Below are 18,671 nucleotides of genomic sequence, written 5' to 3'. Positions count from 1 at the left end.
TAAATGAACCCCGTCTGTGGGACAGCACTCTGACAGAAATAGAACAAGCAATACCACTGCTGAAACAGCAACAGTCTTCATTATAAATTAAACACATCAATATTGTAATGTGAATTGTATATTTGACCAAAATGAGGCCTGAAAACTAGTATGTTTACAAAGTAGCAGGCAGAAAGGCTTCTGCGAACAGTTTCTTCTGTTCCCTTTTTCCTTAGGCATGTTATCTATACTACAAATCCAGGGAATGCATGGCTTGCCTTTCTGAAACAATTACAAGTCTATTATGTTTTAAGTAAATAGAAAATATTTAAAAAAAAAATCTACACACTGAATTCCCAGCATTCCCCTAACCTAGAACTAATTCACTCTGCACTTCACAAAGATTATTAATTCATTTCAGAATTAAAAGATACATGAAGTGATTAGGTAAAAGAACAGTTATTGACCATTTGAATTTTTTTCTTCTCATGAAATGGTTTGTCTTTAAGATAAACTCATGACTATTTATGGCATGATGCCATTTTTATAGTGTTACTGTAGATCTTGATACTAGCAAGTGTTTCTTCTTGAGACTTTCCTTTTTTGTTCTCCTAATTCTTTTTATTTTCTTATATATTCTTAGCTTTTCAATTTTCTTTCATTTTCATCTAGTCTTAATTACAATCATAACAATGTCAAAATGGTTTGAAAATTATGGAAATAAAATAACACTGATGCAATAATGTTGGTCATGAGACAAAAAACCTAACTTTCCCAAATCACATTAACCTACTACCTGCAACCCAGTCTTCAAGCTAAGTAACAATTCAGGCACTAACACAGCAAAACACTTAAAACACACGTTTAAATTCATCCTTATTCAGGACAACACAATAGTCGTGTTTAATTTTACGCTAGTAGTTAAAAACTTTCCTAAATTTATACCATATTCTGCTTGGTTTCGGCAATAACCTCTCTCATATATGTGAACTGCGGTGACAAGACCACTGGTGACAGAGATCTAAGCTGGGTTATGGTACTGTGACTGCCAAAGGTACAGTGAGGAGAGGAGTCAAGAGCCTTAACAGTAGTGGAAAAATCAATCATCTTTGGAAAGGTGTTAATGATTTTGCCCTCAGAGTAGACAAGGACAGAGATGATTCAACCATGTTAGTTAACCATGATTAAGCCACATTTAAAACTTTGCTACCTAAAATATGTGTTTTGATGCCTTTGTTGCTATAGAAAAGATCACAAATTATTGACAAAGATAGTGAGAAGCAAGAGCAAAGCATTACTTGCCTATATCTATTGGATTGAATATTATGAAAAATGTCTTTACTGAAAGGGTTGTCAGGCATTGGAACAAACTGCCCAGGGAAGTGGATGAGTCACCAGCCCTGGAGGTATTCAAAAAGCGCGTAGACAAGGCACTGGTTTAGTGGGCATGGTTGACAGTTGGACTTGATGCTCTTAAAGGTCTTTTCCAACCTAAATGATTCTATGATCTGTATCAGTCCTGTGTGCTGTAAAGGAGACTGCAGGTTGCACTTTGTGAAAGCTATCAGATACCATACTGCAGTGTTCTTTTTGCAGACAGAAGGAATTTGGTGTGACCATGTAGGAATCTCTACAGATACTCTTTCTGCTGCACTCCCCCTTCTCAGAACCACAATCCTGCTGTATGTCAACAAATGAGAAACTACCATGTGGGATTATTTTTGATTTGCAGCTCTGTAGCAGGGAGAGGAATCCATTCTGTTACTCAGCCAACTATTGCACAACGCCGGCAGGCAAAATGTTCCTTTAAGTACAAAACATACAATCCCACTGGTGTCAACATGTAAGACTGAGGAATGTTGCCTTAAAACCTTTCTTATGTTTTCTGGACTCCTGAATTGTTGATGTGTAATTAAATTTTTTCATTCTTCTAAATCAGTTTGGTACTATCAATAATAGTAACATAACTTGACTGATGAGATAGCACCTAAAATATTTTCCTTTATGAAAAATGTTTTAAACCCATACAATAAATATTACTGCTAAATATCAAAGACAGAATGTTATCTCATTGCTGTAAAGTACGGGTGCAGTGAATAGTTCACAATTTAACATATGTTCTTGCTTGGTTTGCGCTCACAATGCAATTGAAACATTAAATATCCTTAAAGGTGACCAAATTATTTGCTTAATGACTGATTTGTTTTCTGTTTGTTTCTTTGGTTTTGGGTTTTTTTTTAAGATTAAGTTGCAGAAGCAATGCAGCAGTGATTCAGCCTTGATGGAACTGTTTAAGGTGTGCATGTGACTGATCAGATGCAAAAGAGCATTAATTGAATTCGAACTCCATCAGCTGGCAAGGACTTGCTTACCTCTGTGTCACCTTACGTTTCTTTTCTATTATCTGTAATAAAAGATATTTCATCAGCTTCACCTGTTGTGTTCAACAGATGTAGCTACAGAAGTCTGGTGACCATTCATAAAAAAGGGGGTTTTGAGTTTTAGTGGCAATTAAAGCAGCCATGGAAAATACTTCCAGTGTAATAATCACTGTGACAGTAAAAACTACATCATGGATTTCAGTAGTTTCACAACAGCTTTTCAATCAAACTTTGTAAACTCCGTTTACAAATAAAATTACATTTAAATATATTCAGGCCTCAAAATTGCATCCCAGAATCTGAAAGACAAGCTGAGTTAACTCCCACTCCTATTGGTAATATTAATTTAAATGAGATGCACAAAAGCTGAGAAGCAATTGAAGAATGTATCAGTATATTTATACTTAAATATCTATATCAGATTACCAAAATTACTGATGATGATGCACAAGTATCAAACCAGACAGATTTTTCAGATTCTCTATCAGTTTAATTTGTGTGAACATGACAAACAAATTTATCCTTCTTTAGAAGGACAAATGCCCCAAGGTGCTCACAAGACAAATACATACGATGTATAAAAATGACACAAAGAACTTTGAGGTCCAAAAGAGGAAAGTATCAAGGGTTTAGGTGTAAGACAGAGGAAAAAGCCATATAAGTGAGATAAGATCAGATAGTTAAATGAGTTTTGCAGAAACAGAGGATGTTTTCTTCCTAAAGGAATCTCCATGATTCAAAAGGCATTCAAATTACATCCAAACCAGAAACATTCTTGTCAGTCTCTTCCTGTTCACTGAAGACATATAATTTGTTCCTGTTCAAATCCAGTTTACCCTAGTGATTTTCCTTAGAGAAATATTGGTAAAAAATTATTTAATGAATTTCTGTCTCCTTTCCTTGTGATAGCATTAGATGACGGTAACTTATGTATATACAAATGAGCATGAGAAAAAAAATACTTCAAAATCATCAGCAGACCTATTTAGTTAACTGTAAGATGAATATGATGAGTAATAGATGAGTTACTTAATTTAACTCCAATTCTCCTAAGTAGGGAATAAATCCAAGGCTAAAAATTAGCTGTGGGTCTCCTACATGCGACTACAGAACAAATCCATTAGCTAGCTGGCACAACTGTAAGCCCAAAAATACAAACCATACAGGTACCTTATAGAGATCAAGGTCAAGAAAACCTATACTGTTGTATTTATAAATATAGGTATCTGCTGTTTATTCTTGCTTTTCACTATCCTTATTTTTGTAGTTGGGATTCTCAGGTATGCAAGATGTCTGTTAACTAAACAACAAAAGTTTGTGACAGGCCTGGATGATATCACAAAGTATTCAAATAGAAGTCAACATAGTATCTAATTCTGATGATTTCAAATCCCTTCTTCCAGTATATCGAGTTCCTACAATCACAACTTAAAAATTTACAGTTATCCTCAATCTAGGATTGAGACTTGCATTTACAGAATAATTTAAAGGATTAAGTGAGTTACCAATATTGTCACACAGACACAGACTTTGAAAAACCTTGGTGTGATAGATCTCCATCTTTTGCAAAAAATAAAGCACAGGAAACAAAGCTGATATGCATGGCATCTCAGAAAGAGTAGTTACTAATTAAAAAAATGAAATAGAAGACCTGGGGTGGTGGTGGTGGTGGAGGGTTTTTGGTTTTTTTAACTGCATATATCATGTGCATTGGACAACAAATTGGAGCAGATCCTACAGCCAGGCTTTTTTTGCTGCCAATGAAGCTTGAAAGGGGAAAAGTATCCAAAAACTGCTTCAGGACATGGATGAGAAAATTGTTGATCAAAGTCTCCGATAGATGCACAGAAGCTTGGATCGCTTCCTTGGGTTTCTAAATCACTTAATAGGTATGTTTCTAGTCAGGTAACTGGGAATTACTGTTATTTTTAATCTAATTCCTACTTCAAGAAATGTGGTAGAGGCAGGACAGGGGGCTTGGCCTATATAACAACTGGCACAGAAAAAAGCCAGCCAGATGGCATGAGTCTAAAAGAGTTCTCTTGCCCAAACCATAGCACCTACGTCCTTGGCAGATTCTAACAGCAGCAGAGAATCTCTCTCTCTCCCCTTTACCATTATCATACACCTGATTTTCCACTATCTGCAGTTCCGTTCCCTGCCCTTGTAGCTTTGTAACAACTTAACAAATTGTTATTAGGAGAAAAACATTTATTCTATTAACAAGATTCAAAAAGACAAAATTTTAATTAGACTTTTTTTCTTTCAGGTACCTCAATTTTGTAACACTGCTGAAATAAAATTCACTAATTCCTGTAGCTCTTTTGGGGTTGCTAATTTAAAAAGTAACACAACTTAATACTTGAGTAAGCAATGTAATATAAAGATCTATTTTGATCAGATAAGCAGATTAAATATATTACAAAAAGTAAAATTCCTAAAATTTTAGATGTACAAATTGTGCATATACAATTATTTGATTAAATGAACTATCTGTGCTACTTCTAGCAGGAAGAAATATTTCCAAGCACCTCACTCAACCTAATGTCATAATTAGACCCTCCATGCACATTGAATAAGGTCTGCCCAAACAATATAATAGATCTACATTTGGTCAACGCTTTGTTCACAATTTATTATAAACTACATTACTTAAGTCTGATCCTCATCACCAGAGGACTCAAACTTTGCTGATAATGCAAACAATCTGGGGTTTTGGCTAATGTGAAAACCTATAAAAAGGAAATATAATAATCCAGAAGGAGAATTTATGACAAAATTACATCTACCCTTCAAGTCTCCTGGCTGGTTCTAGATTTAGCATTACTTCCATCACTGCATTATGTGAGCCAGATTTCCTTCTCTCATACACAACTGCACAACTGCCAACCAAGTCCATAGTTTCAGTGTATTCCATGAAGAGAAGATGGTCTTATGTCAGTATCTACTGCTTGTAAAGAAATCTCTTCCATCTCCAGCCAGCATGTTATTCAACAGCTGCAACAGAGCTGCACAATGCTGATGAGAGGGAAGTAATGTGTTCCACTGAAAACCGGATGAGGAAATGCCTAAAACTGCAAGCTGACTGAAAGAGTAAAAGGAATTGAGTCAGCGTTATGGGGAAAGGAAGGAATAGGGAGGGGTGGAACAAGCACTATATTCTTCTAAAAAAAAAGTATGTTCAAAGCAGATAACCTATGAAAAAGCTAAGTGCTAGCAGTATACCATAAATAATATAAAACGTACCTAATGCACCATTGAAGTTTATGGATCAAATCCTCTTTCCTAGCCAAGATATACTTGCCTTACAAAGGCTCTCAGAGAGTTGGTTATAGCTTTCTGATTCACTACCCAGTTCATCTCTAACACTGTGATGGGACTGGAGATGATTCATTAACAAATTGCAGTTACTCTACCCTACAATCCCTTTAAGACACTGTTTAAATGGACTGTGAAACCGGTTACTATATTAGCTCTTAGTCCATTAAGAACTTTTCAGTCTAAAAGAGAAATTTCCTAGCTAGAGACCTTGGGTGGTTTTCTTATTTTGCACTGCCTGAGCACTGTACAAGGGACACAGGACAGTGAATACGGCCTAAGGCTTTCCACTTATAACCTGCCTCAGGTTTCTCCAGCTATATGAATGCTTCAATTTCTCCAAAATAAACAGAGTTTCTTTAGATGTATGATTGCACATCCGTGTTTACAGGTCACTAAACTGCAAATCCAATTCAGATTTCTTGTGTTTGGGGGAACTGTATCCCTGGATGCAATGTGCCCTCTGAGCATGGATAATTTGAAACAGATGGCTCAACAGATGAGCTGCCAAACACACAAGGCCAATTCAAATGCCATCCAAAAGTAAAAGTGAAGTGGGATAAAAGTTCTCCTTGTCCCACTTTACATAAACAGGGCCTATCTGCTTGGAAGATGCTCTTTTCTCATTTTCTGCCTTTCTACTTATTCTTTTCAAATATGGCATGCTCTAGAAAACAAATTCAGTTTTACCAGCTACGAAGATTTTATCATATATTTTCCAATTTTTCATTTGTTTTTTCAATAAAGCTCCAGCCTCTGGAGTTAAGAGCTTGCATGGTTTATTTGAGCTTTAATTAAAAAAAGCCAATAAGAAAGCAGCAAAATATAGGACCTTTCTAGCCTTCAGGTTGCCAAGAAAAGCTTGAAAATGTAAGCCCTGAGGGTTCAGAGACCAAAATTCCTTTTTAACTTATGCTTTGGTTGGCAGGGCTTAAGTACAAATAAATAATTTAGAATGCCTGGAATATCAAGTCTACTGATTTCCCATTTAAACAACCTGATATAGGAACAACCACCAGAAAGTTCTCCCCAGCTTGTAATACTTCCTAGCCTTTCCACAGGACCCCCTGCCAAGCACTTGGTCCATGGCTTGCTTAAGTAGAGCCATTCTTCCTGCTGGCATTATTATGCCTTAAGCAATGCCTTCACTGCAAAGTAAACCTGATTTAAAGCTACCATATGTCTTGATTCTCCCAGATATGCCAGTTTTTTCCATCTGGATTTTTTTCCTGAGCACACACACACATCTATGTACATATATGTCCATCTTTCAATCTGTCCATCTCCCCAAACTCTGTATCTAGCTATCTGAATTTCTTAACATCAGGAATCCTGACACAGTACATTCAAAAAACCCAGAGAATAACAGATTGCATACTGCAGAGTTTCTCTGTGCATGAAAAAATCAAACATTTCCAAGAAGTAATTACAGTGTCTGAGCATTCATGGTACAGAATATGCCCATGTTGCTACTGGGAACAGAAATGACAGACATCACCCGTGTCAGTCAAGCGCCACTAAGATCAGTTACACTGCAGAGTATTACCTATGCTTCACACAGTCACTGCATCAGCTGACATTGCACTGATTATCCCCAGAAATCTTTAAAGTACTACAATGCTACAATTAAGGATTTGTGGGTATGCAGGATTCAACCTGAAAACCACAAAGAAATTGCAAGTTGAGTTAACTTCACAGCCAAGACAAATATTCAGGGTATAAGATTTGTCCACTACCTACAAGCAAAAAACCATTGTCCTCTTCATGTCTTGGAAATTCAGTGCAATGAGTAAATTTAACGCAGTGACTCTGTAGTGGTTAAATGTATGAGACATCACCCCTGATATTTAAGTGATTAAATTCCCATTCAACAGCGTAAAGTCAAGTAGACATAACATTTCACAGACAGAATGGGTTAATGTTATCAATATGTAAATGATAGTTGGATTAGGGAAAACTGTGGGTAGGGTTTTGTTTCGTCTAAAATTGTCAGATATGTAAACCAAAATCTGACAGACTGATAAGACAACAGTTCAATTGCTAATTATTTTGCTGTATTCAGAAAAGCTGCATCTTTTCTCTAGTTGGCATACTAGAAACAGCATAATTAGAACTAGTCAGCATAAACCTGAGAGCGTAATACTAATGAAAAGCTCAGATCCTCCTCTTTTCTTATGCAATATGAACAGCAGAGCTTAACTTCAGGTATTTACATGCTTTAATCTTTAAGTCAATGGGATAAGTTTTGCTCTTCATTATGTGCATGTAACCACATCAACACCAATGGAACATACAACTATGAACAACTTTTGGCCTCTTCGGCCTGTACTGGAAATACCCGACTAAACTCATGCTTTTGTTTATTGATATCTTATTTCCAGAGACTTCAGGCTGCTGATCTACAAACTATATTGCAAACTTGACCAGTAAATTAAAACAAACTATTTATTGTGTATACCTCAAGTAAATACACAACTGTAAGAAACTATGACATCCTAAACACTACCAACTTGAGCTTATGCCATGGAAAAACAAAGTCTCGCTGTATACTGCAGACTATTTTTATAGTTAGACTTGCTTGTTCGTATATTCCTCACAAGTTTATTTTCAAAAATTAATCCTCTTGGGCAATGGAAAGCAAATGATGTAACTCTCCATTTTGACAACCGTCTAGAGAATTCAGTTAACTCCAGTAGCATTTACTGGTTTTAATACTAATGTTATTGTAGCATTTGCTTAGAAGTTATGTTGCAGTTACTGTTCAAATTAAATAGTTTATCAGGGCACTGGGAAGTCCAAATAGAACAGACTGAACTTTTGAAACTTGGAAGCAAACAGATTCAACAAGGCCTGGATTTTCATCAAGTTCTTGGCTTACAAACTGAGTAACAGAGCCACCCTGTGCATGCTGCTGCCTATGAGCTGAGTAGGATTCCCTTTGTTTCATGACATCTGGGCGTATTTCAGCAGTTCCAAGCAACTTCAGCTTCAGTGAAAATCAGTGAAACTGCTAATGTTAGAAAATGGGCAAAATAAGGTTCAACTACTAAAATGTAAAATTAAGCTGCAGCATCATTAAGAATAGCCCACAGAAATTCCACTCTTTTACTGGAAAAAAAATCCAAAAAAAGCAACCCAAGTCCCTCCCTTAAAGGATACCTATAGACTCCCTTAGCTAACTCCGTGAAAATAAGAACATAATGTAAGAATAGAGGTAGAGGCTCAGAATAAAGGTTCAAATAGCCCAGTGTTCTGTCTCCAGCACTGGCAATAGCTAGTAGCTATGGAAGGTGGTAGGAGTCAATAAGCATGTAGTGAGACTGCTCAGTGTCCTGTCTCCAGCAGCGGCAATAGCTAGTAGCTATGAAAGGTGGTAGGAGTAGATAAGCATGTATTGAGACTGCCCTGGTGTACTTCCCAAACCTCTAATAACTTACAGCTCGGAAGTCACCTAAGCTGGAGTTGTTTAATTGGTGTGAGTAGTTGTTTTAGTCTAGACAGCTGACGAGTGTGTCCTATAATATGTCCCAGGCTTTTGTCTTCATACTGCTAAGGTTGGAAACCTAGCCAGGGTGTGCTAGGGCCTTCCCCTGATCTTTGAACCAGGGTTTTCTTCCTGCTGATACCAAGCTGATGAAGCTGCAGGAGATGCTGCTGTGAACCAAAATCTCACTTTGTCTGGAAATCAGACGTGGCTGCATTCTGCACATGAGTCTGCTAGTTCACACATAGCTGGAATAGTCTCCTGACAACTCCTGAGAGCTGTCAAAAGTAGCAAAACACCCATCTGCTCTCTAAATTGAGGTCCAAGTGCCGATCATGATTTTTGGGGAGCAATTTGAGTTTATTCTGCCAATTCTGGTGGCTACTTTTCTTCTACTAAATCAGTTCTCTGCTTCTTTCTCCATTTCTCATGGAAAAGAGAGAGTTGAGTAGGCTGAAAAAATAATTTCTGCATTTTCGCTTCCATCAGAACAAGGAGGAAGCAAATCCTTTAAGTAGGCACCAAAAAGGATTAATTATTTTACTTCTCAGATAAGAAGAAAAAGACTTCTCCAATTTTTGGTAGGATAAACCTTGCTACCTTTGTCTCCCATCCTTATACAAGAAACAGCAACCCTAAAGAAAGATCTTCTTGGCATCCCAAATTAAGGACAATATTAGATGAGGGATTATACTGTATACAGGGCTCCTCCTATTTATAAATCACTGGGAGTGATTCTAGATCTAAAGTAAAATGATTTGGCCTTAAATGCCAGAATGAGATACAGAAGGAGCTGGAAACTGATTCTAAATTGACACAACTGAAACTTAGTTTTAACAGATAGCCCTTTAATACTTCCAGCTAATGAAATAAAATGACTAATAGAAGCATTAATGGGATAGTGCTCATTCTATATACTTGTATTTTATGATTGATTGCTCAGCTCTAGGTCTCCTTGACTTTACTTTTATTCTCTCTTTCATCTCTTTAGATTTCCTACCTAGTAGCCTGAAAATTACCAGTGTGCTGATTTTGGCTGCGATAGTGTTAATTTTCTTCATGTTAGCTAGGATGGGTCTATGTTTTGGATTTGTGCTGGAAACAGTGTTGATAATACAGAGATATTTTCATTATTGCTAAGCAGTGCTTACACAGAGTCGAGGCCTTTTCTGCTCCTCATGTCACCCCACCAGCGAGGAGGCTGGGGGTGCACAAGAAGTTGGGAGGGGACACAGCCAGGACAGCTGACCCCCACTGACCAAAGGGGTATCCATACCATATGACATCATGCTCAGCTTGTAAAAGTGGGGGAAGAAGAAGGAAGAGAGGGACATTTGGAGTGATGGCATTTGTCTTCCCGAGTAACTGTTAGGTGTGCTGGAGCCCTGCTTTCCTGGAGATGGCTGAACAATTGCCTGCCGATAGGAAGTGGTGAATGAATTCCTTCTTTTGCTTGGCTTGCGTATGTGGCTTTTGCTTTACCTATTAAACTGTCTTTATCTCAACCCATGAATTTTCTCACTTTTACCCTTCCGATTCTCTCCCCCATCCTGACGCAGGGGGAGTGAGTGAGCCGCCATGTGGGGCTTAGTTGCCGGCTGGGGTTAAACCATGACACATAGTCAGACTTATGCTTAAGTCTAATACATTATTTCTGCTATTTACTTGGACCAAAAAAAAAAAAAAAAGAAAAAAGAGAAGGAAAAAGATATTTTTCCTCCAGATTTTAATAAGACTTCGTACCAGGCAGCATGGATACTGTTCACAACAGTCTAATAATATGCATACATTTTGGAACCTACTTGTGTATGTGTATACACTAGCTTTAAATACGAGCTTTGATATTGCTGTATCTATTAACAACAAATAAATATAGTGTATAAAGAAAAAATAAACACTCCTTACTGAAAATAAACATGGCATGTAATTCTTATGATTAGGGACAATACTCTTTAAAATATTAAATCAGTTCTTACCTTTTCCTTTGCTAAATTTGCTAGACATCAAACTCTACTGTAAATAGTCTAAATTTTGTGAAAAGACAATGTATCTATTGCATTCTTGCAAAACGAATTGACTACAAAGAGCAAGTAACCTTATTTGAAACATATTAATAGGCCAAACACTATGAAAAGAGGTGATGGTGGGAAAGCTTTGGGAAAAGAGATTATGCTTATTTGCCTTTTTGTACCAGTGGGCTGCATACCACGGCTGCAGTGAAGTAAACATTCCAGTTGAGCAGCATTCCTCTGTATCTTTTCAAAGTCTCTGTGGAGACTAAAGTAGAAATCACTTATTTGCGGTTGAGAAAATAGCATGGACTTCTGCATTAAATTTTAAATAAATTCTGCCCACAGGATGATAAGATGCTTAAATCAAATGATGAGACATTACCCATCTAAGCAATGCATTAGGAGTATAAAATGTGATTCAGCATGCTGTGAACTCTAAACTCTTGTACTCAGCAAAGACATCAGGCCTGTTGTTCTCAAGACTAAATTATGATTTGTTGTAAGTTTTATAATAAAATAATACTAAGATTACAGGGAATCATTCACCCTGCAAAATTCATTCCAATATTTTTCTAGTTGCTAGATTGAATTCCAGATTACCAGAGCTCAGTCTGCGTGCAGATGGAAAATAGCTCATATACCTGTTTCTTCAGTATAAAGGCTAGGCAAATCTTTTAATTCTTTTGGACTAAATTTATAGTATATTTAAGTTACAGATTTTGTTAGAAGGTGCTTTCCCTATTAAATTTATATTGCTGTTAATGCCTTCATCTCGGAACACTGAACGATCTCAAGCGTGACACGGGCATGTGGGAGGAATTTTCTGCCCTCTGTTTAAAGGCAGCACAGAAGATACCCACATTTCTAAATGGCAAAGCCCCTCAGCAAGTTCAGAAACTTACTTCTTGAAGAATGTCGAGTCCTAAAATGTCAGTTTACATCTATTGCAACTCCCAGATAAGGTTATGTCAAACTGTCCTGCAAAACTGTAACCTGACTTTACTCTTTTATGAGACCATAACAAAATTGAAGTTATGTTATTGTTCTAAAGCTACTCAAATTTATAATGCCCTTAAAATGTGTTTCTCTGTAGACCTTGTAACAGGATTTGGTCAGTGAGTCACTTGAATTGCTTAACTGAATACCATCACACCCTGTTTTTAACACACACTGCAACATCTGACAAACCTTTCCTAGTCCTGTAAAGTATCGGTGCCAGTTAGGTGAGTCAGCTGCGTCTTTGCGGCATCATCCTCCAGACATACAGCACTACTAGAGAGGATTAAATAACTACAGGTAAAATGAACCTTAGTTTCAGAATCATCTCTATTTTAAATGCAAGAGAGGTTCTTCAGCCATTTCTTAAATGGTACCACATTTTGGCTGAACACATTCCATGTGTTTTGGGGAAATGGCTCCAATATCATAAGTCTCCAGTGCAGCTCTAAACATGCCATGAAAGGATGAGAATCTGGACAGTAGTAAGGCAGATCTTTATAATGTTCAGAAAGAAAAGTCCCTTCTCTTGTGAAACCTAGTCCAAACACTGCCATAAGCTATAAGTAGAAACAGAACAGGGACTCTGAGGCCTGAGGACTTTAATTCCATACAGCCTGTTGTAATTTGATTTCTTCTGGCATATGCTAATATGGAATCATTTAGAAGACTCAGAAAGGTCTGCTTAGCCCTCAACAAGGTTCCTCATCCCTGACCTAGACGAATTTATGACAATTCACTAAGATCAGAGAAAAATTAGATTAAAATGGAAAGGATTGGGAAAATGTATTGCTAATGGCTTTTATTTGCTGGGATCATACACGAATTGTCAAGAAAGGCCCAGGACAGAATTATTTGTTTGCCTCATAAAGACAGAAAACCAACTAATCTCTTCGTTCCACTGTAGTGCTGATTTTTTTTAACAAACATTTCTATTAAAAACAGTGACAGTATAATAAATCTATTCAGAAAATCTACTTATGATGGCACTTATGGGCATACTTGATTTAAGTATCTTCTTTTAAGAATGACTGCTTGTAGGGTAAAGGTGATTCTCTCCCATCTATCTTCCTCTCAGTAACCCCGTAAACCAAACATAATTCTGAGGAAATAAAATAAAAAATGTTCAAGCTCTGACATTGTTCCTATTCTCAGTGTAGTCAGCATACGCATAGAGGGACTAGAAAGTACCTTTAAAGGACAGTAGGAGGAGACTGAAGATGACACAGAAGGCTTCATCTTCTACTTGACTGTAGCTTGTTAGTACATTTGTTACCCATTAAAAAAAAAAATCAAACGGAGGAAATTTTTTCACAAAGGTACAAATAAAAGGCATTACTTGCTACCAACAACCAGAAAAAGAATCATCCACCATCAGGCTAAAAGATAATTTCTTAATTATGATGATTACATTGTCAGTAGTTGACACAGTGATCTGATAGGACAATAAATACAAAATGAAACTACCAGCCCATTCCTGAAGCGGGAAAAGAAAAGGAAACAAACTGCATTTGTTCTCAAATGGCTTCCTTATGTTCTACAGAAGCCCAAGCAGTTGCAGCTGTTGGGAGAAGCTAAAGCTGCTTTCACTGCTTCCAGTCACACTCCTAGACACCCTTAAGGAAACCCACAAGCCACACAACTTCATCACCGAGGTTCTTCAACATTGATTCAGCCATGACTTCAGGAAAGTTTACAATAGAAAAGCATTTTCCTCTTAAAGAATCAGACTTTCAGTATACTCCTGCTTCTCATTCCCTCCACCCTGGTCCTTCACTGGTATTACTCTAAATCAGCAGTTCCTTCCTCTTGGCTAGAAACCATACAGATTTAAACTGTAATGGCCAAAAAACCCCAGATGTAATTTATTGGACAAGCCTGGACAAAGGAGAAGAACACAGAAGAAATTTTAAAAAGTGGGGTACAAGTTGGGATGTCCTGGAAAACACAGTAAGGATTGGGCATATCTGAGGTTTCCCCCTACATTCCTGTTGGGACAGTCTGAATACTCCAGAGGCTACTTTATGGGCTAAACATTGTGACTGGTCGGGAAATCTGTGTGTGGCTGGGACGCTGCAGCATGATAATTTAATTGAGGCCTTTGTGAGGCAAGAGAATGATGCTGGACAAGATTTTCAGCTGATGGAGCAGCATATAAAACAGAGGCAGCACAAGGTAACAGCTGCTGCCTTCCGCCCAGTTCTGTCGATGTCTTGTATGTAATTCTCTCAGATGACAGTAAGTACTTTACTTAATGTTAAAGAGGGTGACATACTAGTCTAATTTAAGTTTTGTAAAATATGGAGAACATCACAATAAAACTGTCTATAATTACAGAAAATAACAGCTCTTTGTAACTGTTCCAAATTGGATACAGACGGAACATGTTAAAGGAAACTAAATTCTTCTATTAAGGAAGTAACTTACTAACTTCTATTTTAAGTAATTTATTCAAAATCATTGATGCTGATGATGTAACGTACGCAGTATATAAAGGTAGGTTACATCACAGTTGTGGCTGGTTTCAGTTTGTTGATTTGTTTACATGAACTAAAATGTTTGCACTGATCTTTCAAAACAATTTGAATGGGCACCTAGAATCTTTATCAGAAGATAATTAAGCCTAATTCCTTCAATAATGCCCTCATGAACCATGTTCAATATATACTGGAGTAATCTAATATACACAGAAGACACATCATCCTGGCATGCCAAGAAAGTACATAAACCTATATGATATTGTATCCTGAATGCTGATAACAGACTATAATTTCTTATGTATTTATTTCAATTTGTGTGGGGTTTTTTTGAAAAACAATGATTCTCTGATCTCTGCCAAATTACATTAAGAGAATATCCACACTACATTTCTAAAAGAAACCTTGAGATGAATTCCCCTTTAACACAACTTTTCCACCTACTCTAGGGCTTTTAAGGTTTAGCTAAATTGAGCTAGCTAAAATACATGCTTTTTCTAGTGGAGACAAGTCTTTGGCACACTTCCCCTCAAAAAAGTCAAAGAGAACAAAGAACTAGTAAGATATTCAGCGTATGCAGAAGTTCAGCACATTCAGCCTCTGGCAAACCAAGGTAAATAGAAAGCTCTTCTGTCAAGAATTTCTCATTGAGAATGCTCTGCCTACAGACAGCCCTTTCACAGTTAAGCCAAGAGGTTTTTTGCACAAGCTCTTTGCATAGTTTCAACACTTGTGGTATAACAGAGTTGAAGTAGTGATCTGAGATAATAAAGCTCCAGTCCAACTACAGCTTTAAATGGTAGTACTAGTAATGTTCTGGCACCACCTGATGTTTTTTGTTTTGCTTGCCTGGGTATAATCTCTAGGCAGCCACGCTTTGTTTAGTCAGTGAAACTAAAGAAGAAAACAGACTACTAAGGTCATATGCAGCTTGAAAAAGAACGCTATCAAAATTAACAAGCCAGGTTTCAAGACTGAATTGCACATTAGCTAGATTAAACTGGTAACACCATGCATAAACACACCACCAGGTGACTCCAAGGAGTATTATAAAGTCAGTGCCATAAATTCCACTTGGTAACAAACTAGTAAGCAATGTGACGTCTGAAATGTGAAGATTAATTAGAAATATGGAAGTATTTCTTATTTTCTAAAATCAAACACAGAAGCTCTGCCTCTGAGTGATTCTTTTCACAAAAGGGGTAACTGGGGTGATTTTCTATTAAAATTAGCTAACTTAGTAAATTGCATTGTTTTAAGACACTAGACCTATCTCGGCCCTACTATGAAGGGATTTTTATATTAAAATCATAAAAAGAAAAAATTGAGCTTATAGTTGGTTAAAAAAAGGAGTAAGTTATTCCATGAATACTGTAAAGATTGGATGACAAACACAAACCTCACAGTAAAAGCACTATTTCTACTGCTATATTGTTGATCCCGGGGAAGGAACATGAGTATCTCTATGGGTCCTTTGAAGGTCTTATGTTAAAGTACAAGTGAAGTTAGGTACTTAGAGAAGATCAGTGCCAAAGAACATGCCTTGCACTGAACAACAGATTTACAGTTGTCTATAGCTCCTGGGGAATTCATTCCACATTCTTGGATCAGACCACAGGAAAGCTGTGTCCCATTTAAATAAGACTTGCCCTTAAAATGTTATCTTGAGTCCTGAATGTTTTTTATACACCCTGGACCCGGGCCACATAGCCCCCTCAGGAAAAGACCCAGGCCCTTGGACTCGACTGGTAAGCCCGACAGGCACTTTGGACAGGCAAACCACAGAACGGCAAAGGGACAGGCACAGGAGCGAAAGAAATTAAAAGGTGCCGTGGTGCCAAGTATTTTAGGGAACAGGGTAACGCCCTCCCGCCCTCACACAATCGAAGCACCAGGGCGTCGTGCCCTCACCACACCACTGCCACCGCGCAGCCCTCCCTCACGCCTCGCCCTCTGCCTCCCTGCGCCGTGAGGGGAAGCCCCGCCACTTCAGGGACCAGGACCCCTCAGGCAGCACCCACAAACCCAAGTCCTCCCGACGGCCAGGCTCCTCTCGCCCGCCACTCTCCTCACCACAGGCTACCTCGCCCCCGCCCGCCTTTCCGTTGTCTTCCCTCGCCCCGCCCCGCCTCCAGCCGTTGGGCTGCCTGCCCCTCCCCTCCCCTCCCCCCGACGCGCGTCCCCGCTGCGCGCGCAAACCACGCCCCTTCCCCGCCCGCCCCCCGGGGAAGTGTGGCTCCTGGCCCCGCCCCCTCGCTGCGTGCCCCGCCCCCTTCCCTCCTGGCGGCCGCCGTGTCGCTCCCCTGCTCCCCTCACCGAACGGGCGGTGTGTGTGTGGCGGCGGTGCCGGTTCGGTGCCTAAGATGGCGTCTATCATGGAGGGCCCGCTGAGCAAATGGACCAATGTCATGAAGGGCTGGCAGTACCGCTGGTTCGTGCTGGACTACAACGCCGGGCTCCTCTCCTACTACACGGTGAGGGGCAGCGGCGGGCCGGGCGGGTGAGGAGCCGGGAGACCGGCTGAGGCGCAGGGTGGGGGTGGGGAGGGGATTCGGGGCGGTGTGAGCGCTGGGGTGGCCAATGGGGAAGGAGGAGGCGGCGGGAGCAGCCAATGGGGTGGCCCTGCGGGGAGATTTATCGGTGGGGGCGAGCGGCGTTGTTATTGTTGGCGGCCGGGGCGGGGGCGGCTCCGGGGCGGGGTCGTTGGGCGGGAGCGGCCGTTGCCCCCCTCGCGGGGAGTTCCCTGGCGCCCGGTGGCTCCGGAGCCGGCCTCGCCGGCGGAGCCCGGGAAGCCGTAGGCGGCTCCCGCCGCACCCCGGGGCCTCGCCCCCCCCCCCCCGCGGTCGGTGTGGCTGTACGCCTCTGCCCCGGGGGAGCGGGGCCGGCCCGCTCCGCCGGGTGGTCCGTAGCCTCGCTCGGTGACGGCCTGGGGCTCCTGGGTCCCGCCGTCTCAGCGCTCCCCTCTCCGCCCAGCGGGAACTCGCTCCCGGCCTGATTCGGCCGCTCTGCCCGGAGCGACGGGCCCGCGAGGGTGTCGCCTCCCCGGGCGGCCGGCCTCAGAGACGTCTGCGCGGAGCAGCGATCTTCTCTGTCGCCCCTTAGCCGAGGGTCACGGGCACGTTGTCGCCGCACACGCCGAGTTCGCCGCCTCAACGGCGGGTTGCTTCCCAGTTCGAGACTTTCTTCTTTCCGTTGAGGACTTCCTACTTCCAGCACGAACTTTTTAAGTGCGGTCGATTAAGAAACAGTGATGTGTTCCCTGATGCTTTTTAAAAATTTCTTATTTTATGTGTAATCACTGACAGATCCTGGCTTGTTCGGCTAGCTTGTTCGGCTTCTTATATAAAAATGTGAATTAAGTTGCCAATATTTTAACAGTACAGATTCGTTTTTTCAGGGATATGCCCTTAAAGGAGAAGGCTAACTGGCTGAACCACTTGCATGCACAGATAAGTTTTCTTAGCATGGAGTAATTACTATTAGTGTGTCAGTCTGGATGAAACACAAATTTAACCAGTAGTCAACTGTAATAGATTTACAGCAAATAACCTGGAGTATCATGCTGTCTGTGAAGGTATATTCATATGGAAGCATTGCATATAAAACTTTTTTTCCGTACATCTGGATTTCCAGCCCTACTAGGAGAGAGCTTATCTCTCCAGACCTAGGAGTTTATAAGGCTCTCGGCATGAAACTGTTACAGACTCTCAAACAATTTTGGTTCATGTGGGTTCAAAATCCCTCACCTGGGATATGGATGGAGAAATAAAAGTGCTTTTTATAGTTGCTTTTTAATGGCTGTTCAAATGTCAACTGTTTGACCGAGATGAATTAGTGAGTGTAGTCTAAGTAGAGGTCCAAGGTACAAAGTCATTTAATGCTTAGCTACAGAAATAGAAACATTTGCTGATGACTAGTGTGTATAATAATAATTCTGGTTATTGCACTGACTTTCTTTCTATGGTCTTCACCTGTGCAATAAAAATCAGTTCTTAAATTTCATTATTTCCTATGATAGGTGTCC

The 18,671-nt window shown here is 39.8% G+C and overlaps 1 protein-coding gene and 1 long non-coding RNA gene across 3 annotated transcripts in view; one reads left to right on the top strand and one right to left on the bottom strand.

Annotated features, from left to right (window-relative positions):
* Positions 1 to 12,597: 12,597 nt before the first annotated feature.
* LOC138686361 (uncharacterized) lies at positions 12,598 to 17,078 on the bottom strand. Its single transcript, XR_011325705.1, has 3 exons — positions 16,964 to 17,078; positions 13,362 to 13,426; positions 12,598 to 13,272 (listed from the first exon to the last, which is right to left on the bottom strand). It is a non-coding gene; the product is annotated as an uncharacterized lncRNA (long non-coding RNA).
* Positions 16,906 to 18,671, top strand: part of OSBPL9 (oxysterol binding protein like 9) — a 64,938-nt gene continuing 63,172 nt past the window's right edge. For both annotated transcript variants that reach the window (XM_069788765.1, XM_069788764.1), the window contains exon 1: positions 16,906 to 17,121. In XM_069788765.1, coding sequence (XP_069644866.1) covers positions 17,011 to 17,121 — 111 coding nt within the window. In that variant the 5' untranslated portion in view covers positions 16,906 to 17,010. The remainder of the gene's footprint in view (positions 17,122 to 18,671) is intronic.

This window comes from Haliaeetus albicilla, chromosome 8 (genome assembly GCF_947461875.1).
Source record: "Haliaeetus albicilla chromosome 8, bHalAlb1.1, whole genome shotgun sequence".
NCBI lineage: Eukaryota > Metazoa > Chordata > Aves > Accipitriformes > Accipitridae > Haliaeetus > Haliaeetus albicilla.
The sequence above is the reverse complement of the archived record's forward strand: the minus strand, read 5'-3'. Positions and strand labels throughout refer to the sequence as shown.